Source organism: Tamandua tetradactyla, chromosome 2, assembly GCF_023851605.1.
Source record: "Tamandua tetradactyla isolate mTamTet1 chromosome 2, mTamTet1.pri, whole genome shotgun sequence".
In the NCBI taxonomy this organism is placed as follows: Eukaryota; Metazoa; Chordata; class Mammalia; order Pilosa; family Myrmecophagidae; genus Tamandua; species Tamandua tetradactyla.
Genome location: NC_135328.1, coordinates 209,212,553 through 209,238,239, shown reverse-complemented (window position 1 = coordinate 209,238,239; position 25,687 = coordinate 209,212,553). Strand labels below are relative to the sequence as shown.

General features: G+C 51.9%; 1 protein-coding gene across 2 annotated transcripts in view; it reads right to left on the bottom strand.

The window, feature by feature from the left end:
* Nucleotides 1–2,355: 2,355 nt before the first annotated feature.
* The window catches only part of PADI2 (peptidyl arginine deiminase 2), a 41,096-nt gene continuing 17,764 nt past the window's right edge, over nt 2,356–25,687 (bottom strand). Inside the window, exons 1-14 of one of the 2 annotated variants that reach the window (XM_077151112.1) lie at nt 24,090–25,029; nt 23,796–23,857; nt 21,465–21,582; nt 20,890–21,015; nt 16,269–16,447; nt 14,489–14,592; nt 13,572–13,683; nt 12,992–13,099; nt 10,411–10,562; nt 9,931–10,075; nt 8,911–9,004; nt 7,165–7,250; nt 5,407–5,535; nt 2,356–4,785 (exon numbers count right to left, since the gene is read on the bottom strand). In XM_077151112.1, coding sequence (XP_077007227.1) covers nt 4,552–4,785; nt 5,407–5,535; nt 7,165–7,250; nt 8,911–9,004; nt 9,931–10,075; nt 10,411–10,562; nt 12,992–13,099; nt 13,572–13,683; nt 14,489–14,592; nt 16,269–16,447; nt 20,890–21,015; nt 21,465–21,582; nt 23,796–23,857; nt 24,090–24,243 — 1,803 coding nt within the window. In that variant the 5' untranslated portion in view covers nt 24,244–25,029 and the 3' untranslated portion in view covers nt 2,356–4,551. Of the gene's footprint in view, nt 4,786–5,406; nt 5,536–7,164; nt 7,251–8,910; nt 9,005–9,930; nt 10,076–10,410; nt 10,563–12,991; nt 13,100–13,571; nt 13,684–14,488; nt 14,593–16,268; nt 16,448–20,889; nt 21,016–21,464; nt 21,583–23,795; nt 23,858–24,089; nt 25,030–25,687 lie in introns of those variants that run through there. The other variant, XM_077151110.1, reaches the window with a different exon arrangement.

The following is a 25,687-nucleotide window of genomic DNA, read 5'->3' as shown; positions in this document are numbered from 1 at the left end:
AGGCACTCCCCTTGCTGAAAGAGAGGCCAGTCCTGGCAATATGATGGCCACCCCAGTTTAGGCAGGAGAACCTTCTGGAGGTGAAGGGCAAAGCTTCTTCATGCCAGGGCCAGGGGTGGCCCATATCTACCTTACGTTTGTCTTTTCAGCATTACAATAAATGTTTGTTACCCATTGCAGTCAGGCTAACTGGACTCTGTGGATTTAAGAGAGCTGGCTATTTCCATGATTGGGGCTCAGGCTAGTAGAGCAGATTTTTTTTTTCCAGATAAAATATTATACGTTTATTTAAAACTTAATTCTCACCTTGAGCATGCAAAATACAAACTGCACAAAATGTTCATTTTTTTTCTTTACTTTGTAGTTTACCAATATACAAAATAGAAGTTTGCTTAAATTTATATTACATATTTATTAAGGCAAGGAACTATCTAGAAAAAGAAAACATTTGTTCTGCTTAAGGCATACTCGGGAATAAACCATTATACAAATTATTGCACATCTGAAACCACACTGCTTGAACAGACTGTCTGCACAACAAATGTTGAAGTAAACCAGGTATATTTATCTGACTTAGGTCACAAATGTAGATTGGAAGTCAAAAATAGATTTTCTTTGGAAAAAGTATGCAGCAGTTTGAGAATTTTGGCTTCCTTGTTTGGTACGTTTGGAACCAAGATTCATTAGAACCAAGATTCACTAAGCACCATTGGTTAAGCTTAAAATGCATTCTTTTTGTATCTGAATTTCTCTCTCTTCTTCTAATATTGTAATAGATGGCTTTTCGAAGGCAAAGAGAATACAAGGTGATCTTTATATTTATATTGCATTGAAACTCGATTTAAGGGAACGTGGCCCTTCCACCCCACAATGCATCAATCTAATGATATCCACGACTCCCAGTTCCCCCCTTGACGTTTCCTAAGTCTAGGAATATTCAAGTTGGATTTAGGGTTGGAATGAATGGAAGATGCAGTCGCAGACCCCATCTGTCTTGGATTTGCGTCCTTTGGTTTCCTCATTCCAGCAGAGCAGATTTTGAACTATGCCTTCCAATACGGTAGCCACGAGCTACTAATGACTATGGAGCACTTGAAATGTGGTTAGTCCAAAAAATGTGTTATGGGTATCAGATACACATGAGATCTTGAAGATTTACTACAATTTGTTTTAATGTGCCCACTAGAAAATTAAAAATTACATTGCGGCTCGTCTTATCTTCCCCTTCAAAAATGCTGTTCTGAACATCTCTGGGGGGACCTTCAGCAACCCTGAGTGGGGAGCCCCCAAGACATGACAGCACACCAGGGCAGATTTTTCTAGCACACCAGCAGCAGCCCTCGGAGAGCTTCAGAAAGAGATGGGGCAGAAACCCCATTAAAGATGGTCCTTGCTGTGACTTGGGCTCCTTAGTTGGCTGTAACATGGTAGGGTGACCTTACGGGGTGGGATTGCTGGGTCACACCTGGTAGAGAAAGAACGAGCCATCTGCATTCTGATGTGGTCATTTTGCAGGGGCCCCTGAAACTGTCCACAGCAGCGCATCAGTGCAGAAGCCTGAGATAGGCTGAGAAGGGCTCCAGGTGCCTCTCAAAGAGATTGAAAGTGGCTCCAAGGCTAGTAATCAACCTGGTGGTTGCATTTTGGGGCCTCAGGAGTTTGCTTACCAATCTCCAGCTAGATGGGAGCTATGTTGTATAGATGTTTATACCAGGGGTCAGGCCACAACTATCTATGTGTAATAATTCCCTGTTATAAGAACCTGATATGTCACAGACCAAGGGACACTGCCCTACCCAGATCCTTTTCTGGCCCTGGGAGCCCAGTCCCAGTTCCTGGGATCTTGCTGCTGATTGCTTGGGTTGTGATCTTCAGATGACTGCCCGGGAGATACTGGTCCCCCTCACCTGTTCAGAGAGATGAAGGCTCTCTAGCCGTGACAGACTGGTGCAGGGGCACAAAAACTCAGCCTCCAGATGGGACGACTTTGAGGCACCACCTATGCGTCAGGGCTCCCCAGTGATCAGGCTGAGGTGTTACCCAAAATCACACCCTTGGTTTCTCCTGGAGGCACTTTCCTAATAAACTACTTGCTCCCAAATCCTTGTCTTAAGAGTCTGCTTCAGGGGAGGCCCTACCTGAGAAGCTCAGGGCATTGGTCTTGACCTGGGGCACTGGCCATGTAAGACGTGCCCTTGAGTGTGTGGGGGATGCCAGCTCCCTGAGATATCCTTGCTGGGGGCCCCGACCCTGTGCCCTGAAGGGCAGGGGCTGCGGGGCCAGGAGAGAGCCCTGTGGTCACCCTTGCTCCAGCCCGCATCTGTGAAGCAGCAATGAATCACACCACCAGCACCGTGCTTCCCCTTTGACCATTTATTTTATTGCTGTTCCATCAGGGCTCTTCCCCAGACATCTTTCGGCATCCCTCCATCACTGCCTCTCCTCCAGACAGTTGAGTCTGTGGCCTGCTTCCTGCCATTATCACTACACCCTCTGCCCTCTTACATAACATATTTCAAAATAAAGATGGAAAGAGGAACTTTGCTGAGTTTTGCAACACAGAGGCACAGTCTAGACCTACATTTATAGGGAGTGGGGATGGGAGAAGAGTGGTGAGTCTGGAGGGGAATGACCACACTGAGGGCAGCCAGTCATATGGGCGGGAAAGTGCCTGAATCCTGGGGGCTTCAGAAACACCAGAATTTACTAACTTATCAATAAAGTCAGAGAGTCTTAGAAAAATCTATAAAGACACACTGTATCCACATGGGAAGCACTCACTTCCCCTTAAAGTAGACTAGGAAGGAAAAAAAAAACAGCAAGCCCACAAAACCACTTTACCCAAACTCACACACATGACAAACTCTAAAACTCCAGATAAACACTTTCAAATAGGCACATGGTGTCTCTAGCTCTGGGGCTGGAGAGATGTGGGGCTTAGGGCCCCGCCAGTGGGGACCACAGCTCCTGAGGAATCTTGGGGTCTGACCTGTCGGGTGGTTTTGGCCCAGCTGGATGGGAAGGGACCTGTTAAGGATTTCCATTTCACCAAGACTGTGACTTGTAGGAAGCTTTGTGCTCTGCATTTCCTGGATATAGTGGACGGGCGTTTCCAAAGAGCACATCACTGCAAGGGCAGATGCTGGCCATTTGAATGTGGGCACTGCATGTTAGGGGACTGGCCTGCTCCCTGAGGGCAGGGACTGGGTGCTTCTCGCTAACCACTGAGTCCTCAGAGCCCAGCGCTGTGCCTGGCGCTTGGCTTGGCAGGCACGCAACAAATATTGAATGACTGGATGAAATAATCCAAAATGAAAATCCCATTCCCTGGAGAATACGAATTCATAACCTTTCTATTTGTTATAAATTGGGTCTCTTTTATGAGTCACTCATTTTCCTGATATCAACTGGCCCTGAAAGAATGCTCTTTAGTTGAAATTGAGTCATTTCCAGTTGGAACCAAGGAATTAATCTGGTTATGTCCAAATAAGATGATCTGCAGCAAATGTGCTAGTGAATTCCAGTGAGACTATCCATTTCTCAGGTCAGCTGCTAGCCCAGAACTGGCCATCCAGGCTGGAGGTGTAGGCCAGGGTCCTTGTATGTTGGGCAGAGGGTTAGGTCATCATTTATGCCCTGGGGGAAGGACTGGGCCTGGCAGGTGGTGAAGTTCTTGTCTAGAGAAATGGCATCAAGTATAGGCAGGAAGCGGTGGAAGGGTGGGGAGCAGGGAGGGGGTCAAGGACTGACCAGAGAATTGAGGTCCAGCAAGAGGAGATGGACGGGGCTGGCCTTGGGGCATGTTTACACACTGAGCTCTCGGGTCACTAGGATGCTGGTCTGGGGTTCAGCCCCGAGCACCTGGGAGAGCTGGTGCCCATGGGAAAGATAAGGCATAACCAGCATCTCTCAAACAGGGAAGGCTATTCTGATAAAATCTATTTCCAGCAAATGTTCAAAGCTAAAGTATTGGACCCTCGGGGAGTGGGAAGGACTGGTCGCCAGGTGTCTACACAGCAGAGAGAAAGCCAAGAGGGTTTGAGAGAGGCTGGTGAGGAATGAGTAACTGGAGGCAGCCGCCCGGCAGCCTGAGGAGGTGAATCTGAAATGGGGCTGGCGGCTGAAAGCAGGTGTGGGGTCCCAGGGTCCCTTTCCATGTGTTCTATTCATGCTTTAAGGCATGGCTGCTGGAAGAAGCGATCCCAGAACCTCCCTCCCTTCTTCCCTTCTTCAGTTTTGGAGTAGAGGCTAAAGATTCTTTGGGGAATGGTTTGGGTCCATGGGTTTGGGGGTCTTGATTTGTTTTCAAGTCAGGGCAGTCCAGACACAAATGCCCAGCTATTCTCAGGAAGGACAGAATTGAGGGAGCCTGTGAGTGGCTTCAGTGGCTGTGGAGACGCCTCTCAGGGAGGGCAAGGCACAGGTACCCCAAATCCCACCCCGCTTCCTGAAGGTCTCCCAGTCCAGTCCGTGTCAGGCAGGTGGAGGCTCTGGGGGGCGTCAGGGGTCTGGAGAGGGCAGGGAAGGAGGGGGTGCCCGGGCCACTGCAGCTCAGGGCACCATGTGCCACCACTTGAAGGGGAAGGGCTTCCGGCGCACGTTGGTGCCGCAGTGGACTTCGCCCAGGAACTTGTGGTAGGCGGAGATGTCGTCGATGAAGGTGCAACAGAGGCCCAGGGGCTCCAGCAGGGAGCGCACGTGTACCTCCAGGCAGCACTCCTCCTCCGTGTGGGGCCCGAAAGGCTTGGGGACGCCCAGGTCCTTGTCCAGCACGATCATGTTCACCTGTGGTGACAGTGCCGCAAAGTGAGCCCTCATGACGCGCCTGGTGTGTTCTAAGCTCCCTGAGCACTCACAGAGCCTAGGACGTAGGTACGCCCATTATCCCTACCTGTTAGCGAGGAAACTGAGGCCCAGAGGGACTCATTGATTCATAAATGGCCAAGCTGAAGTGGAAGATCAGGCAATTGGCCTCTGAACTGATGCACTGCAGATATATACTTGAGTGCACATGTGTGTGCATATACACGTGTGTGCAAATGGCTGTATATGCTGCACTTGGGTGCGTGTGTGGGCATGCATGTGCATGTATTTGTACATACACGCATATATGTGTGTGTCTGCATGTGCATGTGGGTGTACATGTGTGCACATGTCTACGTGTGTGTGTGTGTGTTCTAACCTCTTTCAATATCACAGAGGATTCCCCACCATGAGAAGAACTCCTGTGCACAAAAGACATTTAGAGCTTTTTCAAAGCTCTTTCCTATCTGTTCAGGTAAAGGATGCCCAGCGCCCCAGGGAGGCAGCCAGGAGGGAAGGGAGGCCCAGAGTGGGGAAGTGCTGGGGGGTGAGTGGAGGGAGGCCCGGGGCTGGGAGCTGGCAGTGGGCTCCCGCGCGCCTCACCATGTTGGGGAAGTAGGCCCTGGCCTGGCGGTGCTCGTCCATCTTGAACAGAGCGGGCAGGTCGATGATGTCCTGCTCTGTCAGCCCCAGCTCCTTCTTGAGGATGTCACGGTTCCAGTCCAGGCAGCGCTGGGCAGGGGGTGGAGGGAGGACATGTGGTGAGGGACACACCCGGCCCCTTCTCCCACCCCGGTGCCCCGGGGAGACTTCCAGCGCTTCCTTCGCACCCCACTTTCTCTTCCAGTGCCCCTCTCCACCTGGGTCGTACCAGTGATGCTAACGGAGGATGGCCACAGAAGGAGCCAAGAGCGCTGCCCCTGAGCACTTACGGGCCAGCCCGGGGCTAGATGCCTCCTGTACAGTGTCCCACTGAATCCTCGGGCCACCCAGTGAGGTCAGAATAACACTGACGATCATTCGGATGATAATAGTAGAAGCTACTCTGTACTAGGTGGCAGGAACGATGTCAAGCACTTTGCTTTTATACTTCCTTAAGCCCACGACCACGCCCGCAAGGTGGATACATTACAATCCCTGTTTAGAGGGGAGGGGCTCACCTTGGGGACTTGCCCCGATTGCCAGGATTTGACCTCAGATCTACATGATGCCCAGAAATGGCCTCCAAGCAACTGTCATAATAAAGTCGATTTTCAAACAGCCAGTGAGCATCTTGTGGACTGTAGTGGAACCTGCTGTCACCTGCCTGGCGCCCTCTCTACCCTCCCCCTGCAGTGTGGCATCTGTGTGGTTAGCTTGGTGGACTCCCCGCACCCCCCAGGGGAAGTCTAACTCGTGGACCCTAGTCCCTACCTCCCTAAACCAGGAATTGGTTAAAGAATGGGTAGTAATCTCTAATCAGGTCACTCAGAACATGGAATTTCCCTGGCCAGAGAGATTGGGTTACATCGGCCCAAACAGAGTGAAAGGCGAGGCCTCTGCTCAGTTATTAGGGGGCATGGAAAACCTCTGTTTTTGTGGATGGTGTGCTGGGCAGATGGGAGGCCTTGAACTGTTGCAGCTGTGCTTCTACCATGAGCGCACCTGCAGAGTCCAAGAAGTGCAGAGAAACGGAGCTGGAGGCCTGAGCAACACGTGCCTGAACCCCCCCCACCCCACAGCTGGACTTTCCATTTATATGAGACAATAATGCCTTTTTGTTTAAACCAGCTTGAGTTGAGTTTTCTGCCTTAAAACAACAACAATAACAAAACTTGGTCCTTCAAACATGCTCATGCATATAAACAGAGATTCAATTCAAAATATGACCCTCATGACTGGTTTCTCCTACTGGATACAAGCTTGAGGACTTAGGGACTCAGAAAGAGGGGTCTAGCTATAGAAAGATAACTTCAGGGGCCTGTGATACCCCTAAAACCATTCAAAATTTACGGCATATTTTTATATGTGCATTTTTCTGGAGACCTAACATCTATAGCTTTCATATTTTTAAAAGGGTGTGACTCCTCCAAATGTTATGGACTCCAGCCTTATGGAGATCCTGGCTCTCTGGTGCTGCTTGGTGTGCCTTCTTTTCCAGGTCTCCTGCCTAAGCTCTGCTGATCTGTACATTCCTACCTCTGACTCCACTTTTACTCTCCAGCTTTGGCAAGGGGTAAAGCAAGGAGGGGGTCTGAGTGCCCGTTGAGCCCCTGAACCCCCATGGATGCTGCGATGATGTGAGTGGTGCCTGGTAACCACCCCCCCCCACCCCCCGCTCCCAGAGGCCTCTGCCCCAGCCCCGGCTGGCCCCCCCCTCACCTGGAAGTACTGATTCTCCTGTATGAGGCTCTCATTGGACAGAATCTTGTTGATGGTGATTCGCTTGCTGCTCATGCCTCCTAAGCCTGGGGATTTCAGAGGACAGGTGATGCTTCAGCCACAGGTCCCCAGGTCCCCCTTCCATCAAGAACCCCCTCCCAAGTCCCTGAGCTAACTGCTGGGTTGGGGTTAGAGGGATGGGGCTGGAGACAGGCTGGGGGACCAGAGGGAGGCCCCAGAGGACATCAGGTGCCCCCTGCCTGGGAAGGACAGCACACATTCCTTTCTCCAGGGTGTGTCATGTCACCTGGGCCAGGGAAGAGGCAGCGCTGCTTGCTCAGCAGGGTGGGGGTGAGGGGTGCAGGCAGCCCTCCGGGTTTCCCACCAAAGCATGAGAAGCTGACCAGGGTGAGTGTGGCAGAGGCAGAATGTCCAGAGGTGTCACTGTCCCCATGCCCTGGGTTTGCATGGCTTTGCCTTGGGCTGTGCCTGCTCCAGGCGCCTCTGGCCTGATTGGTAATGGTGATACCTAATGCTCTATGTGCACCCACTATGTGGCAGGTACACTTCTAAACCTAAATTTACATGGATTAGCTCATTAATCCTCCCCATTTCTATCAAGTAAAGAGGAGGAAACTGAGGCATAGAGAGATGAAGTGACTTCTTGTTCCCACAGCTAGCAGGTGGCATAGCTGGTGCACACACCCAGGCAGCAGACTGCCGATGTAAGTCACCTTTTCTTTCCTCCTGTTCTGGGAAAAGCCTGCGGGTCCATTGCACTTCCCAGGCTTGCAGCTTGCTAGGTGCACTGAGATTGGGGCTGTCAGGCTTTGCCCCTGAGCTGTCTCCACACCACCACTCAGCCCTACGTGCACAAAGGTAATGGTCCCTCCAGTCTAGGGGTAGCTTTTGGGGTGTGTTTAACTATAGAAAGGAAGTTTCGAGAAGGACAGGACCTGGGCCTGTCAATCCAAGGAAAAAGATCCCATTGGTTGGGAATCAAAAAAGGACAGTATTCTTAAATTGGTCTTGTCTGTCCTAGATACCAATAACTGCAGGGACCCTGTCTTTGGATTTGGAGGGCAGCAATATAGTCAAATATCAACCAGCCTGAGGAATGCAGACTTTTGGGAGGGAGGTATATTGGAGATACCAACCTGAAAAGTGACAAAAGTAACTTAAGCAAAAACCTATAAGAACCTTTCTAACTTTGCTCTCTGTCTTCTCCTGATCACCGTGCCCTCCTCCCATGATTAATTTAAATGCAAAAATTAATCAGTCTACGCACACCCCAATTACAGGAGAACCACAGTGAGGACATCTGGCCATATGATCAGTAATGCTGATGCTCACTTTTCTACCTGTCCCTGAGCCAAATGTGCTTTTTCTCTTTCCCCTCCCTCTCCCAACATAAGCTCCTTGATCATTGTCAGTGGTGAGTGGTTTAACGCTCCTCTGGGTCTGGTGTTGTTCCGAGTGCACAGCAGGTCCCCGGGAAGCAGCGGCACTTTGAACTGTTGACGATCAGCTCTGCACAGCTCAGTGGCCTACCCGACCCTTGGAACGACAAGGTTGCAGGAGGCCAGGGCTGCTTCCTACCAAGGTGACCCCATAAAGCACAGGGCAGGGCAGGCCACATGCCCAGGGAAGGGGAGCGGGATGCATGCGAACCAAGTGCTCACCCTCCCCCCAGCGTCTGTTGGGGGCTCCAGCTCCCTTTTTCTGCCAAGGCCCGGGCCCACTCACCTTTGAACATGATGGCCTCTCCGTGGCCCTCCTTCTGCTTCTCTCGGAAGAGCTTGTAGCAGGCCGAGGTGCTAGCCATGAGCATTCGGAATTGCTGCGGGACAGAGTCCAGAGGGACAGTGTCAGCAGCGGAGGGAAGGTGCAATGGGACACGACGGAGCCTCCACCCCAAGGACTCAGGGCCCTGTCTGCTCATCACCTCATGCCTCCCCAGCTGAGCAGCAAAGGCTGCTTGGGAGAGTTTTCTCTGTCTCCGAGGAGTACCTCTGACCCTTTCTGCTACAGAAACTCCTCCACCTTAGCAGAACGCCACTGGGTCAAAGGTGGCCTTGGGTGGAGCAGAACTTTTCCAAGTTGCCAAGAGGCCAGGCCATCTGTACATAATTTCCAGAGTATAAAGTCATAGCCATTCTTCCCACTCCAGAAAAACGAAAGATCTCTTTCCAGAACTCCAGGCCCATATCCCGTTGTGCTTTAGCGTGTTCTGGTCAATGCAGTGACCACCAGCTCCATGTGCCTATTAAGCCCTTGAAATGTGACTAGTCCAAATTGAAATGTGCTGTAAGCATAAGCTACACAAAAAATTGTGAAGACTTTAGTATGAACAATGAATGTAAAATCTCTCATCATAATTTTTATATTGATTATATGCTGAAATGCTAATATCTTGATATGCTAAATAGAATATACGGTTAAAAAATTAACTTCATCTGCTTTCTTCTTACTTTTAAAAAAATGGCCTCTAGAAAATGTAAACAAACATAATATGGCTTGCACATTTGTGGCTCACATTCTTTTCCTCCTGGACTGTATTGCTCTAGAGTGTCTGAATCTCTCCTTGGAGTGCTCTTGGCAGTGTCAATGCCACAGCGACAATATACAACCCAGCTTCGGCCTCCTTCCTTCTTCCTCTTCCTTCCTCCACCTCCACTTCCCTTAGACCCTGCCTCCTGCTGGCAAGGGCTGGTAGCACATGGGTTCCGTGCTGTGCTATTCACTCCATCCTCAGGGGTAGCTCACCTTTGTGCCTGGGATGGGGACAAAGGTCATGAACTCATCCACGTGGCCCACGGTCAGCCAGTCTGAGTAGAGCTCCACGGGTGCCTGCACCTGCTGGGCCTGGAGGAATTCACGCACCACCTTGGTCATCCTCCGGCCACCGGACCTGGGTGGGGGGAAGAGAGGCTTATCATGCCTGCCTTGCCAGAGAGCATGCAGGAGGCGGCAGCCTCTGGAACCAACCCCAAACCCAGGGTGCACCAGCAGTGAAGTCACAGGAAGGAGTCCGAACCCAGGTGCAGGCAGGAGGGGGTCGGAGCCCAAGGGAAAGGGGGAGGCAATAACTGCAGCCACGTCCTGTGTGAAGGCTGTGGAGACCAGCTCTCAGCCCCGAGGGTACCAGCCAACCGCCCCAGATATAAGCAACTCGGGCCACCCCAAAAGAGAAACAGTGATGATCCCCACCCCTGCTGTCCCCAGCCCCTCCCCGGCGTCTCTTACAGGGGAAAGCTGCTCCCGATGAGGATCCGGCCCAGGGGGTACGTCTTGCCATTCACGGTCACTGGGGGACTGACCTCCAGGTTCCCAAAGGAATCGAGGCTGGTGACGGGCTCAAAGAGGGGCTCCCGGGTCACATAGCCAAAATCTGGACCCTGGGCAGAGGGCACACACGTGCTGTCAGTCGTCCACCGCCAGGAGTGCTGACCCCCAGCCGGCCCCCCTTTGACAGCTACTCTTCTACCACCTTTGGCCCAGCACCACGGGCCCTTCGCCTCTGGGAAGGTTGCCCGCCGTCTCCTTATTTCCACCAGAGAGCAGGGGTTCAGGCAGGGGGAGGTGGAGCTTATGAGTACGTTGGTGTGAGTGTGGGTGTGTGAGAGTGTGACAGTGTGAGTGTGTGAGCCTGTGTATGTACATGTGGGTCTCTGTGTGCACCTCTAACTCCATTCCAAACACTAATACCTAGAGGTGATTTAGAAATTAATCCTTGTTTTGTGCTATCATGCCTCTGCCCAACTTTTAATTTCTCTGGCCCTCAGTTTCCCCAGCTGTAAAAGACGTGTCAGCTTAGGTGACCTGTGCAGGGTGGTAGACTGTTTAATTGTTCCCAGAGAGCTACCACCCTCTTCCCAGTAAGAGGATTTTGTGTACTGACCTATGGCCATGTGACTTCTGTTATCTCCCTGCAGAAGGAATAAAGTTCCTTGTCCTGTCACTTAGTTTGGCCAATGGGATGTGAGCAGAAGCGATGGGTGCCAGTGAAAAACAAGTTGTAAGGGACATCATGTGTCTGCCAACTCCCTTTTCCTTCTCTTGGGCCAGAAGAATGGCATTTCTCACACTGGGGCTCTAGGATGAGGAAGGCATGAGAAAGCAAAGCCACCCACCACCAACCAGTGGTCCACATGGAATGTGAGCAGTGAATAAACCTTGGTTGTTGTCAGCTTTTGAGATTTGGGGTTTGTTTGTTACTGCAGCCTTACTTAGGGAAAGCTGACCGATACATGTGGGAATGGCAGCTATGTAACAAGCACACTATCCCAACCCATTTCCAGTCAACCATACTTTCCCACTGAACCCAGATATGTAGCCTCAGAATTTTTCTCAGTACAGACTCTAACAGACTCGTGTTGGCACAGGTGATTTAACCCTATTGGACTCCTTGAACTTTAAAGTTCCTTGCATGATTTTTTCCTTTTGGTAAAAAAGCAGGAACCTTGTTTAGGAGTTTGCACTGGAGCTGGGACTAAGTTTGCCCAACAAAATTTAGCAGAGGGGGTGGATATGGCTTATTCTGGCCCAGCTGAGAGGCTCAGGGGACAGCTGCGCCTGGAGGGGTGGATCACCGCAGCTTAGCGCTTTCTCGCTTGGGAGCCTCAGCTGGCGAGGGGTGAGCTTGCCGGAGGCCTGGGTAGCTGTGGCTTTACAGCATCGCACTGGCAGGCAGGCATGCAGCACAAAGCCTGGCCTTGGAAGCAGGCCAGCCTGGACCACGGGAGGCAGGTGGTGGCCCGGGAAAGAGAGAGGGGACAGGGTCTGGGAGGCATTGGTTCTCACGCCCGTGGTGACCGCTGTGTAATTTTACTCTACCCCTCACCATTTCGGCGACATGGACAGAGAGCTCACCAAGGACAGCATCTAAGGCTGTGGGGTGACAATTAAAATAGCAGCTAATAAGGGTCATTGCATCAGGTGCAGCACTGTTGCCTTATTGCCTATAATCTTCAAGGCAATCCTATGAGATCAATACTGTTTTCACCCCCATTTCACAGATGAGCAAACTGAAGCTTGTGGAGACTAAGTTGCTTGCCCCAGGTCATGCTGCTGCTAAGGTACAGAACCAGGTCTCTAGTCCAGGGTTGACTGACACTCCTGAGCTTTGTGCTCACACCTGTGGCTCTGCCTGCTCTTGGTGATGAGGCGACCAGACTAGTGAATTGCTCTCAAGAAGCTGGTGTGACATTGGTGTGAACCTGCCCAGGGGTCACCTCTGAGCCACCTGAGCCTAAAGGGGAGGCTGTGCTGCGTCTCACTTTGGAAAAGCTACCTGACCTGTCCCACACTGTTTCATGCCTCCTCCTGCCTATTTGGGGTAGGGGGAGGGAGGGTGAGGATAAAAGGGAGACTGATTTCATTTCTGCTCTCACAAAGTAGGTCATTGAGGGCATATAAAAGGAGCAACATGGCTTTTAGCTCTGGGGGGAAAAAGAACCTAAACCAAACAAACATGAGCTGAAAATCACAGCTTCAAGCTCCCAACAAGCTTTAAAGTTGGAACCACAATTTTTGACAATTGCTGAACTTTGAAACTTATTTTGCTGCAAGCTGGAGGTGGCTCAGAGCCTCTGGAGTTGGGCCTTGCTTCCTATCTCCTGTGGTTCCCCTTTCCTAAGAGAAAAATCTACATATCATAGAGAAACATCAGTTATCAGAGCAAGAAATGACCTTAGGGGTCACTACCCCAATTGGCCCATTTTGCAGACAAGAAAACAGAGGGGGGCAGCAGATGAATTGGCTCGAGACTGCCCAAGGCCTCTTGACCGCTGCCCCGTAAGAGGCCTCAGGATGGGGGTCCTCTCACCAGGAGCTGCTTCACTGGGAAGTCCTTCAGGTTTCCATCCCGGGGGGAGTCCAGCACCACGGGGAAGCCTTTGTGGGGGGCCTCAATGTAGCCAAACTCGATTTCATCCTGTGGGGACACCAGGGAGCTGTCAGATGAGCCCGGGGCAGTGGGCATCAGGTCACCTCCCACCAGGGACCTGCCCGAGGCGGGACTCATGAAGAAACAGGTAGTTTGTGCACATGGATGAAAAGCTCAGAAAGTACAAACAAGAGCACAGAGCAAAGGCTAAGTCTCCCCTGCACCTGTTCTCCTGGTCAATTCTCCATCCCATAAGCAGCAGTTTCTCATGAACCCTCCAGGAAGTCTCTGAACATCAAAGCATGTTTGTATAGATACCGACCCCTTTTTTAAAAACATAAATGGTAGCATCCTGTATACAGTTTCCTGCAAGTGGCAATGGGGAGCTCATTCTGCGTCTGCAGGCACGGTTGGCCTTATTCCTCTTAGCAGCTGCACGGAACACGGCAAGGCTGCACATCATATTCTTAGCCATCACCGGTGCGTGGATGTTTAGGCTGCTTTTCAGTCTTTGGCTCACCTGGATCCAGCGGTCACCCCGGTTCAGGTACTGGAAGCAGACCTTCAGTTCACAGTTGGTTTTCTCAACCAGGTTCTTCACCTCTTTCAGGAACAGGTAATTGTCCTTCATGCTGGGAAGCGTAGGGAAGAGAGGGCGGCCAAGAGGAAGGGTGAGGAGGGACAAGGGGTATCCCCCTTGAGGTGGTGACAGCAGCTGGCACCTCTGGGCTGTGTTGGGCAGGTGTGACACCCTCTGTGTTCACCATCACCTTTGCAAAGGCTGCCAAAGTCAAGGGCCAGGCTCTCTCGTAAACCCACCCACTCATGTGGTGTTTGTCAAGGTCATGAGCAAACAAAATGGGGAGGGGGGCTTCACCCCCCCCCCCCCCCCCGCCACAAGCCTCACATCTCTGAGCTCCCCAGATTTTCAAAAGAAACCTGTGTCTGGGGGAAGCATGACACTCCCTAGCACGGAGGCAAGGGGTGGGCCTGAGGACCTTGGGGGTCCCCCTTCAATGCTGCCAGCTACGCACCTGTAGGTACTTCTTTCACCTGCTTCTCATCTTGCTGCGTATGCCTAGCATGTAATAGCTGCTCAATAAAAATTTGTTTATTAATGAGTAAGATGACCTGAATATCCAATGCAAGGATGCTCCCAATGGTATGGTGCTGGGCCAAGAATGGGAAAGACATGGTATCTATTACTTTTAGAGCACATACTCTGTGCCAGGACCTGTTTCATTTCATTTAATTCTTGCAGCCTGTGATGAGGGCTTTTCAGAGAAACCAAGGCACAGAGAGGCCTAGCGAGTTGTACAAGGTCACACAGCCATAAAGCAACAGAGTCAAGACTCCAACTCGGATCCATCTGACCCTGAAGCCCCGGCTCTCAGCCTCTCTGGCATGCCATGCCACTGGGCTGTCGCCACCCCTTACCAGCACACGAACACCGACACTGGCGGCAGGATGCTGGGCGTCATGATCCACGGAGCAATCCGGAATGTCACGGTGTCCGTGAAGATGGGTGTCAGGGGAATAGCCTGGGTGTGGGAAAGAAGGGGGAGATCAGAAGGTCTCACCAAGGTCGAGTCCATTATTACTTTTCACTTCTGCCTTCTGAACTGGGTGAAACTGATAATAGTACATTCATTGAGCACTTAACTGTATGCCAGGCCCTGTGCTAAGTGGACCTTACATGTGGTAATTCACTTCTGCCTTACAACTCCAGGGAGCAGATATTCTCATAATCCTCATTTTATAGAGGGAGAAACCAAGTTACAGAGAGGTTAAAGCAACTGCCCAAGGTCACACAGTAACTGGTAGGGCCAGGATATGGACTCAGACAGGCTGGCCACCAACATTCTTAACCACCACCCTATCTTTCCCCAATGAACATTCTCTTCCAGGAAATGGCCCACACAGTGGCTGAGCCAGCCCCATGCCTTCTTCTGGTTTTGCTCTGGGCACCTTGCCCTTTTCTCTGTGTGAGCATTTTAAAGTTTCTATGTCCAGACTGTTCTGTGTTTTAACGGAAGGTTCTTGGCACACTGTCGAGGGAAAATGAGATTTGATGTCAGTGTTCCTTAGAGTGGCTGGCTTTGAAAAGCGACACGGAACGGGCCCCTGCTTTGGCAGGGAGGGTGGGGTGAGGCTGTGGCACGGCCTGCCACACCTGCCAGGCCACTTGCCTGTGCTGCCCGGGTCTCCCTTTGAGCCTCTGCAGGTGCTGCTGGCGGGGCCAGTCTGGGGGCCCTGATGGCCAGGCCATGCCGGGCAGGGAGGAGCAGGAGAGGGCCCAGCTGCCCACCACCACGCCCACTGCCTTGGCCTTTTCTCTTTCCAGGTTGCCTACATGAGGACTATGTAAGTCTGGATGCTTACATCCTCCCCTGGAAGTAGATGTTTTTATTATTGCTGATTTACGAATGGGGAATGTAAGGCTCTGAGAGGTTAATTCACTTGCCCAGTGTCTCATGGTGGATGAACTAAGATAGAACCTGGACATCTGCTTCCAGAGCCTACTGCCATAAATCTAAGAGCCCACTATGCCCTTCTCCAAAGTGGCTTGGGAGTCAAAATGGGGAGGGGATTCTGGGTCTGGGAGAGGAGCCAGATGTCTCCTCCTTTCTGAGCCAAACAGCCTGAGAGGCCAGGATCTGGGGACATGTGGTCTTTGGAACGAGAGTCTGTATCAGCAAGACAGACCCTAAGCAAGGAGGCTTCTCCTCTAGAGGGGCAGGTGCTCTCTTTGTTGTCTAGTTCCGCAGAACCAGAAGAAAGGGGGGACGAGATGTCTCAGGGTGGGGCACAACCTGGGCCCAGGATGTGGGGGCCTGGCCTCGGTCAGGTTGGTATAACCATCGCTAGGGTGAGGGGTCAGCATTGAGCGGGAGTTAATAGGTCCAGAACAGGGTGCATGGTAGGTATTTCATTAACCTCTTGCATTAACCACTGGGACTCTCCAGAGGGAGGGAGACTGACAAGGGGACAGTCCCGGAGGAAGTCAGAAAAACTTGCCCACTGAGAATTCCTGGGGATGAGCAGGAGGGGCATCCAGGAGCCCAGCCCCGAGGACACTGGCAAGCACGTGCAGGCAGGCGGGCAGGTGGGCATGCGGGCCCTCAGGCCCAGGCCCCCTCTCAGGGCTGTGTTTCCAGCAGAGGCCCCCTGACACCCCAGCCTGGCCCCCGGGTGGAGGCCTGGAGCCCTCCCTCACCTCGGCCATGTACTCCAGCAGGCTGACATGGATGGAGACCAGACCCGAGAAACCCTCGTCCGGGAACCGCAGGCCTTCCACGAAGAACAGCAGCTCCGCGGAGCCGCCCGTGTACTTGACCACATGGTAGAGCTTCCGCCGGCCCAGGATGTGGATGTAACGCTGGCCGAAGAATGGGTCTGCAGGGAAAACAGCCAGCATCAGTCCCAGGCCCCGCAAGGAACAGGTCAGTGGGGTGGGATTGTTAGTGGGGACAAGACGGCAGAAGAATTCGTCCTCTAGATGCAGCAGAAAGCGCAAGCAGAAAGTGCCACGGCAATGGCTGTGGCTGGACAGAGTCGTCGTCACCTCAGCACTGCTTGCTGTATGCCAGTTCTGTGGCATTGAACAAACCAGCCCCTCTGACTTCTGGCTTCCTCATCTATCAAACACACGTACTCTCTCGGGAGCAGCACATTTGGAAATGATGCTTATGGTGTTGAGAAAAGTTATTATTGTTCCTATTTTACAGATGAGGAAACTGAGTCTTAGAAAGGAGAACTGGCTTGTCCAAGTCATACAGGCAGTAGGTGGCAGAGCTAAGACTCAAATTCAAGTCTCATTCTGAACCCCAAGCTCTCCTCCCCTTTATCTAAATAAAACATGTATGTGCCCAATTGTACCCCAAACTCCCCTTCATTTATAATGGAAGGCATTTGGGGTCTGCCTGGGAAGAAAGGCAGGTTTTCCAGGGCTTCCACCCCACTGGGTTCACCCAGCTCGTCATGGTGCTGTCCCCTCTGCTGGGAGCAGCTGTTTCTCTCCTTCCTTCAGGCCTGATTTGTTTGGGGCTTCTGCAGCCCGATCTTCCCCATCGCAGCCCTTCTAACCAGGCATGACCTTGCATGTTTGGCTGTTGGCCTTGAGGGGCCATCACCTGTGTGGGGATAGAACCAACACTTGCCCTCCATGCTTGAGAGGCCCAGCCTGAGCCCAGGGCCTGGCACATGGCAGCATTCAATAAATGTTTACCAAGTAAATGTAGGACTCCCACTCCACTCCTGGCGGGAGAGGCCAAGGGAGATTTTCTAGGCCAATTCAGAGCATGTGTATTGAGCTGCTACTCTGGGAGCAGCTTGGGCAAGGACCTCCGGGGAGATGGAGGTGGTCAAAATGTTGATCCCTGTCGGTCTAGGAGCAGTGCTCAGCCGAGGACGAGATAGAGCGGACGTGGCAGTCGTCACAATGGAGCATAGAGTGAGACGTGCTGTCCTGCTACTCGGGGCAGGGTGGGTGGGATGGGGGGAGGGGGGAGCTTTTGAGCAGAGAAGGCAGCGCCTGGATGCCCTTGCAGGGCAGTGGTGGGGAGAGAAGATACTTGCTTTGGCAAAGGCATGGAGGTAGGACCCTATGCAGTTCCAGAAGGAGTTTCTTTATGCCCTGTAGAGCTGGAAGGGCAGATTCAGGCTCAGCTTACTATGACTGTCAGCAACAATGGAAATGGTTAACGACCAGTGGCCCAAGGGTCAAAACAGTCAAGGTGACTGAACACAAAGAAGGAGCTCAATTGAAACTCGTGAAATAAGATGAACCACTGAAACCAGGGCTCAGGATGGCTCCTCATATAAGACAATGTGATCCATCAATTAGACTCTTGTTAAATCTCTCATCAGGTTTGCCTTCGCGGTTATGAATTCCAGACTCAGAGAGACCTGGGTTCAAATCCTGTTCTGGCCTTATAAGCTACAAAACCTTGAGGAACACATGTAACCTCTTGAGCCTTAGTTTACTCTTCTGTTAAATGGGATAATATCTATGCCACAGGGTTGGTGCAAAATAGAACACACAGCAATGGTAATCTTGGTAACGCATTCACTTCTGGTATAACTATTAAAAGAGCCAGTGAATAGGTCAGTGTGTCCCAACTGTTAAACTCATGACCTTCTTATTGAACAGCTTCCAAACAGAAGGCAAAGAAACAATAGCTTGCCTCATCCTCCCTTGGGTGGGTAGATTCAGACATGCTGAATGTCCCAAGGAATTTGTCACAGCCCAACACAGAAGGTGACATTTTTCTCACCCAAAAATGACAGTGTGTGCCCTGTAGCCCAATTGCTGGGCAGCTCCACATTGATCTGTACAATTAAAACCCTCCCCTGGGGCTTTGGCCCTCCCAGGTCTATGGACCCCAGGATGCACCTGTACGGATCTCAGGGGAGAGGCCAGAGCATATCTTTGCAGAAGGGGCATCTGCCAAGTTTGCCCAGTGGTGCTGCCAGGCTCTGGTGTGGGAGGAGGGGCCAGGCCAGGGGAGCTGGGTCAGGTGGAAGGACATGCTCCAGTCCATCTGGCGGCAACTTCCCCACCCCGATGTGACCCATGGCCTGTGGCTCACAATGTATCTCTGTTTCCTCGGTCTCTTTCAGGCTGGACCAGCTCCAGGCAGATAGATTCCTTGGTGGGAATAAGCCAGCCATTGTCCTGGGAGCCTCTTGCCCCTGCCCTGTCCCCAGCTCAAAGCAGACCTGCCTGAACAAGGCTGGCTCTCCCTGGAGGAACCAAAAAAGCCTCTCTATTGAGCAGCACCCCTGCCCCAGCCACATGGTATGGGTTGGCACGGCCTTCCCTGTCACCTTGGAACAATTCCACCTCCAGAGGGGCCTCTTCGATAACGTGACCAATCACCCCAGTTTGCCCAGAACTGAGGTGTTTCCTAGGGCAAAGGAACTTTCAGTAGTAAAACCAAGAAAGTCCTGGACAAACTGGGACTGGCTGGCCGTATAGCCTCGTAGGAAGGGGTGAGCTCCCAATTTTGGGGGCTTGGGGCAGAATCTGAGGCTGGAGGACCGACACCTGTTCCTCCCAATAGCCCTGGAAACTTCTGCCTACACCAATAATTATAATTAACAATCATCATAATAATCCCAACAAAAGCAACATCTGCCCTTTAGAGAGAGCTTTCCATGGACCTCACCATGTGGCCGTCACTTAACCCCACCACCAGCTGAGGCAGCAGGACCATCATCCACATTGCATCTCAGATGAGGAACCCAAGGTGCAGACAGGTGAGGGGACTTTCTAGACCCAGGATTTGAACCCAGGCCTGTCTGACTCCAGAGCACCCCTCTGCGGTCCCCAGCCCCACTGCCCTTGGGGAGAGCTAGTCCATTCCTGCCAGGACAAAGGTGACATATGATATTCATCACGCAACACAGGTATGAGCTACAGGTAGACTCAGATTTTGATAAAGCCCCAAAATGTTTGCAAGGGAAGAAAGCAAACTGTGCTGCAGATGAAATACTTTTCATCTTTTTTTGTGTGCATGGCTCAGAACATTTATCAAGGATCCTACATTTGTGGGAGACTCTGCTGGGGTTGTCACTATCTCATTGATGGCTGACCCTGCAGGACAGGTGGCCCAGATAAGACGGACCTTGGAGAATGGGTGTTTTTAAAGCTCTTGTGATGGTGCTTCTTCTTTATTCTTGCTTCCTCAGGGGGTGAGGGGGGGATGTTATTACGGGGTCAGACCTGAATCTACTCCCCTTAACAAAACAACAATGACAACGTCGAGCAATTCTATTAGCGAGGGGTCAAGGTCCTACCTGCACCCCTTGTGTCCCTGCTGGTGGCCCTATCCCCTGTGGCAACACTGGCCCAGCTGGGATAAACATCAACATCTCATCCCCTGCAGCAGAAGAGCTGGCCTGACTCTGGGGACATTCCAACCTGTGTGAGGTTACTGCCTGGGGCTGGGTGGGTCAGGAGTGCTGGAATCAGGTGGCATCCGCTACTGTCCTGGCTGAATCATCCCCTGAGGTGGGGGTTTATATCCCCATGACCAAGTCCTCATGGTAACTGCCCTGGTTCTAGTGGACTTGCCCAGAGTTGGCAGCAGGGCTTGTCCAGAAATCCTGGGCCCCCCAGACAGATGGGGCACTAAGGGCAAGCTCCAACTTGCACTGTGGCAAATTGCAAAGCAGACTGTTTTGCTGAGAGGGCATCTTACTACATAAATCAGATCTTGACAGTCTCTTGCTTAAAGCCCTCGAATGGTTTTCCACTGCCCTCAGAATAAAATCCAAACCCTCTCTGCATGATCGGGCCCTTGCCCAGCTCGCTGACCTTATCTCCTAAATCATCCCTCTGTCCTGCTCTTTTCCTGCTCCTCCAGCACTACAAACTGGTTCACTCCTCTGTGCTTTGCATTTGCTGTTCCCTCTGCTTAGAACACCCTTCCTGCAGACCAGTCGGACAGTCGGGTCCTTCTCACTGTTCGCTCAGGTCTCAGCTCAAACGTCACCTCCACCTGGGGGCCTTTCCTGCCCACCCAGGGTAGCATTGCCTCGCCTCATCCCTGTCATTCTCTAGTCCTTGGCTTATTGCAAACTTCTCTGAGGGGAGGATAGATACACCCCTGTGGAGTTACTTGGCTTCCCAGGACAATAGCATTTGCCGTTTATATGCCTGACAGGGGCCGTCCTGGTCTTCTCCAGCCGCCTGCACCTGCAGAGCCCACAGCTGCCAAGGGAGGGTCGGGGTCGGGGGAGGAACCTGGCGGGCAGAGCTGGGCCCAGCAGGGTCGGCCCACTGAGGACTGATGGATGGGAACTGCCAGAAGGTCCTGGCTAGCACCACTCACTCTCCACGTAGAAGACGCCCACTTTGTCCGAGTCTGCCATAGACAGGTAGAGGACTATTTCGTATCCTGCTGGGAGGCGGTCGGGGCCTTTGGTTCTCAGGATCATCTGGGACATATCCTTGAGGTCTGTGAGGGAGAGGATGAGAAGCTGAGGGTTAGGAGACAAAATGCTGGAATGGTGACTCACAAGTCCTTTTCCTTTTATAAGCAGGGAAAAGAACCTCCACACACCTTCATCATGGAAACTACAGAAAAGCACAGGGAGAATCATAAACTAGTCATCCCCTCCAATACCATAGATAACTCCTTATTAACTTTTTCGGAATTTCCTTCTGGCCCTTTTCTTGTGTATGTGTGCAATTAAAAAACAAAACAAAACAACAAAATAAAAAACCATAGTTGCACGTGAACTGCACGCACAGTTTTGTGTTCTGCTTTTCACAAGAGTGGATTTTTGGGTTCATTGCCCCTGGGAGGCCCAAGGGCCCCCGTCTTGGCCTCAGCCCAGCCCAGGACTTGGCATGACTATTTCCATTGCCCTCTCCCCACACCCTGCCTGTGGGTTTCACTGGCACCTTCCTTGCTGTAGACCTTCTCATCACTGCAGTCCTCCTTGGGCAACCAGGGTGTGTCTCGGTCACAGTTCACCAGCAGGATGGCCCCTTGACCATTGGGCCCCCAGGTCCAGGATGCCTACAGGGGCAGGGAGAGCAGTGAGGGCCCATTTCTGTGCCTTCTAGCAGAGAGCCTCACCCCCAGGGCAGATACCACGGGCCACTGGAGAGGCAGTCACGAGATGAGAACAGAGCAGTCACAATGTCCTGGGGCAGCTGTGACCTGGCCAACAATCCCAATCCTAGTGGACATCTATCCCAACTCTGATGTCCAGAGAGGCCCAACGAAAAGGTCAAGGGCAAACTGGGGGGTTGGATGGTGGCAGAGAGAGAGGCAGCGATCCAGGAGGCTAATGAGGGCATTTGTGAGTTCCATGTCTGGTGTGCCTACGCCTGGATGGGGTGGAGGCTGGGAGGCGGAGGGCGGCTGGAGGAATGAGCAGACAGACATCCTACAACAGGCTCTGAGGTACCTAGAGGGGCTCAGGGCAAGACGTGCAGATGAGGGACAGACACCCAGCTATTTCCAGACATGGTCTGAGAGCTTGGGACCGGCAAGGCAATCCGTTTTCTACTCAGCGGCCAGAGAGATAGTCGAACAAACTCCAACCAGATCACACGGCTTTCCTGCTTAAAAACGGTCAGAGGCTCTCTGTTGACTTAGGACAAAGCCCAAATGCCTTGCTGCGGCCTGCAAAGCTGTGGGAGACCTGCTGCTTCTCCACCTCGCCCTTCCACCTTCCCACTCGCTCACTCCAGCCCCACGGCCACCTCCCCGTTCCCGAGACTACAAGCTCCCAGGGCCACGTCCATGCTGGTTCCTCTGCCTGGAAGGCTGCCCCGTCCCCCAACTCTATCCTCCTAGGATATTCCAGACCAGAGGAGCTTCCCTGGCTTTACACTTGTGTCTCCGTGTAAATCTTTTTCCAGAGGAAAACATCCTCCTGTGACATTCTTTACCGAGCCCTCCCCTGCACAGGGCTGTGGGCCCCCTGAGGACAAGAGCTGCATCTTTTTTTTAAAAAAATGTATTTATCAATTAAAAAAATAACAACAAACAAAAAAAATTAACATATCATTCCATTCTACATATATAATCAGTAACTCTCAATATCATCACATAGTTGCATATTCATCATTTTGCATCTTTTTCATTTCTGCATCCTGAGGACTTGACAGTCTTAGAATACAAAAGATGCTCAACAAATATTTATGGAGGAGTGAAGAAAATGGGAAAACATCCCCGGCCCAGAACAGAGAACATTTGTGGGGAGCTGGGGGAGCATCTTCATGAGGGCAATTGTCTTGGGAAGGCAGGGCCGAGGCGATGTCCACTGGGGAGCTCAGGGCAAGGGGCAAGACCTCCCTCCAGGCCCCCCAGCAGGCCCGAGGCCCCCTGCCCCACCAGACCCCTGGCTTCTCACTGGTATCTATTTAATTTTTTTAAAGTGTCAGTCTATTTATTATGCAACCTGGACTTTTGATTGTTATAAAAATAACCTACGTACATGGCAACATTGAAAGGATACAGAAAGGCAGAAAATGGAAAGAAGCAACAGCCTGCATCTTCACACAACAAAAACCGATGGAGCTTAAAAGCTGAGTTGGCAGGGGTGGGGAGCACAAGTGAAAAGAGACAGACTGAGACTGAGTACACAATGCTATCTGCACAAATTAAAAATGCATGCCAATAATACTGCACATTTTGCAAGGATCATAAGAACAGAAAAGACACATTGAACCCATTAAAATGGCTGCTGTCAGGAAGGAGAACCGGAATGGAGAATGCAGGATAAAGGAGAACAAGCAAATGAATGAACAAACTGACAAACAGCGGGGAGGCCATGAGCGTAGACCCTCAAGATAAGTGTCTTTAGCTGAGAACGATGAATACAACCTTCTGGTCTTAAGCTATTCTCGCTCCCAGTATTAAGATAAATAAAACAAGTTTACTTTTACTAAAAGCAAATGTGCACGCATCACTTCCTCTGTGGAGGCACATTTATTCCTTGCCACGGGTCTATGGACTGAGTCTGCCTACACCGTGAATGGGGAAACTGGAACTCGGGGTCTTGCTCAGCAGCTGTTTTTGCAAGGAGCTGGGGGCAGCGTGGGCTCTGTCAGTCATTTGCTGCAGGTCTGGGCGGCCTCAGTTTTCTGATCTGTGACATGGGGGTGTGGTGTCTCTGTGCTTGGTGGGGGGGCCATGCTGGCCTGCAGGATCCTGGCTGGGGTTCTGTCCGTGGGTGCCCTCCCCTGTTCAGGGCCGTGCCTGCCCGGAGAGCTAGGTACCTTCCTTGGGTTGTTCTTCTCCACTATGCCGTCCCGGTCTGCATCCACGTCCAGAGAAATCTCTGGGGACAAGACACATGTGTGAGTTGTTGAGCCCAGCCTGCCAGGGGGCATGGAGCAGGGACAGGAGAAAGCCATGTGGCATCAGGATGGTCACACAGAGGTCATTTTGTCCAGTCACCTGCCTCAATATCCCCCAGTCCATGGAGATGATGAGCAGACACCGTGCAGGCCTTCCCAGCTTTCAGAGGCGCAACCCAGCCCGGGGTAGGCAAGGACTCTCCCCCAACTCACCGGTCCTCAGGCTCTTCTGGGTGGTGGGTGGGCTGCCCTTCGCTTTACAGACCTGGGAGTCGCGGTTCAGAGAGGCAGTCACATGTCCAAGGTCACGCAGGTGACAACGGCAGAACTGGGGCCTGTACTGTGGTTGGTCTGATTCAAAGCCCATGTCTGGCAAATGCTCAGGCACAGAATTCCGTAACTGCCTTTCCCAGTCTGTCCTGGGCACGTGTACCCAGCTCTCTCTCCCAGAACTCTCACCTCCAAGGACTTGGGGTTTTACTTTGGGTGGGAATATGGATCTCAACCTCTCTTTCCCACTAGGCCAGGCCTCCAGAAGAAGTTCCGGGGTGGGGCCCCTGCTTCTCCCTTCTCTTGGGAAAGGGACTTTCAGTACCTGGGGCCTGCTATGGGGACAGGCTTTAGGAGGACTCTGTGACGCAGTGAAAAGAGCCCAGGGCTTAGAAGACAACCGTGCTGGGTTGAAACCCTGGCCAGTTTACCAGCTGAGTAACTTTGGGCAGGTTAGACAGCCTCTCTGGATTCTAATTTCCTCATCCGTAAAATGGGGCCCTTTCTGGTTGAAAAGTTGCATTAATTGCAATGGTAGGCAATACTGACATTTGGGACTAGGTAATTCTCTGTTGTGGAGGACTGCCCTGTGCATTGTAGGATGGTTCAATGGTATCTCAGGCCTCAATCCATTAGATGCCCCAATTGTGACAACCAAAAGTGTCTTCAGATATTGCCAAATGTCCCCTGAGTGTCAGAAGTGCCCCACGAGTGAGATACTAACAGGGTGGGATAGAGGAGTTGTTGGGGAAGTGTTGGGAGGGCCACACGGACTGAGCTGGCCTGTTCTGAGGCCCCTGGTGCTGCCCAGTGGGCTTGCCTCCCGCTAAGCATGACTTGGCCCATGCTGGGAGTTGGGTGGGAATGAAGGCATTCCTGGCCTGTCCCTTTGGCAGGTGTGCCTTCTCCCTAAATGGAGTGGGGAGGAGGGTCCTGGCACAGGAAGGGCACTGAGGTCACCCTTGCTGGGTGGCTCAGCCTGACTGAGTCCAGGGACTACATTCAAATCCTCCCTTTGCCTAGAGCCCGATCCTTCCTGAGCCTAATGTGGTTTCCCTGGGGCTAGGGGGAGGCAGGAGGAGGGATGCTTTAAGGATGCCCAGTCCTTGGAGCACAGCACCCCAGGTCTCAGCCTCTGCAGCCCTACTGTGAGGTGGATGTGGTAAGGCCTAATTTCATAAACTCCTCTGATGAATCCTATTCACTTATGACTCATTCAACAAGGAACTGTTAGCATCTTCTGTGCTCCAGGCACTGTAGTAAGTCTGGAGATTTAACAGAGGACAATCGAGGCACAGTGCCTGCTCTCAAGGAGTTTATAAGTCTGGGAGATAAATATTATTGCTCCCATTTTACAGGTGAGTAAACCCAGGCTCAGAGAAGTCAGCAAACTGCGCTGAAATCTGGGAGGCTGGTACAGGAGAAGGATTCTAGGGAGAAAGAAGGGAAGGTGACACCACCAGCTGCTGTTATAGAGGCTGAAGGTTCTAATGGGGAAATGATATTCGTTTTGGCTCCCAGATCTTTAAGAAGTTTCCAGC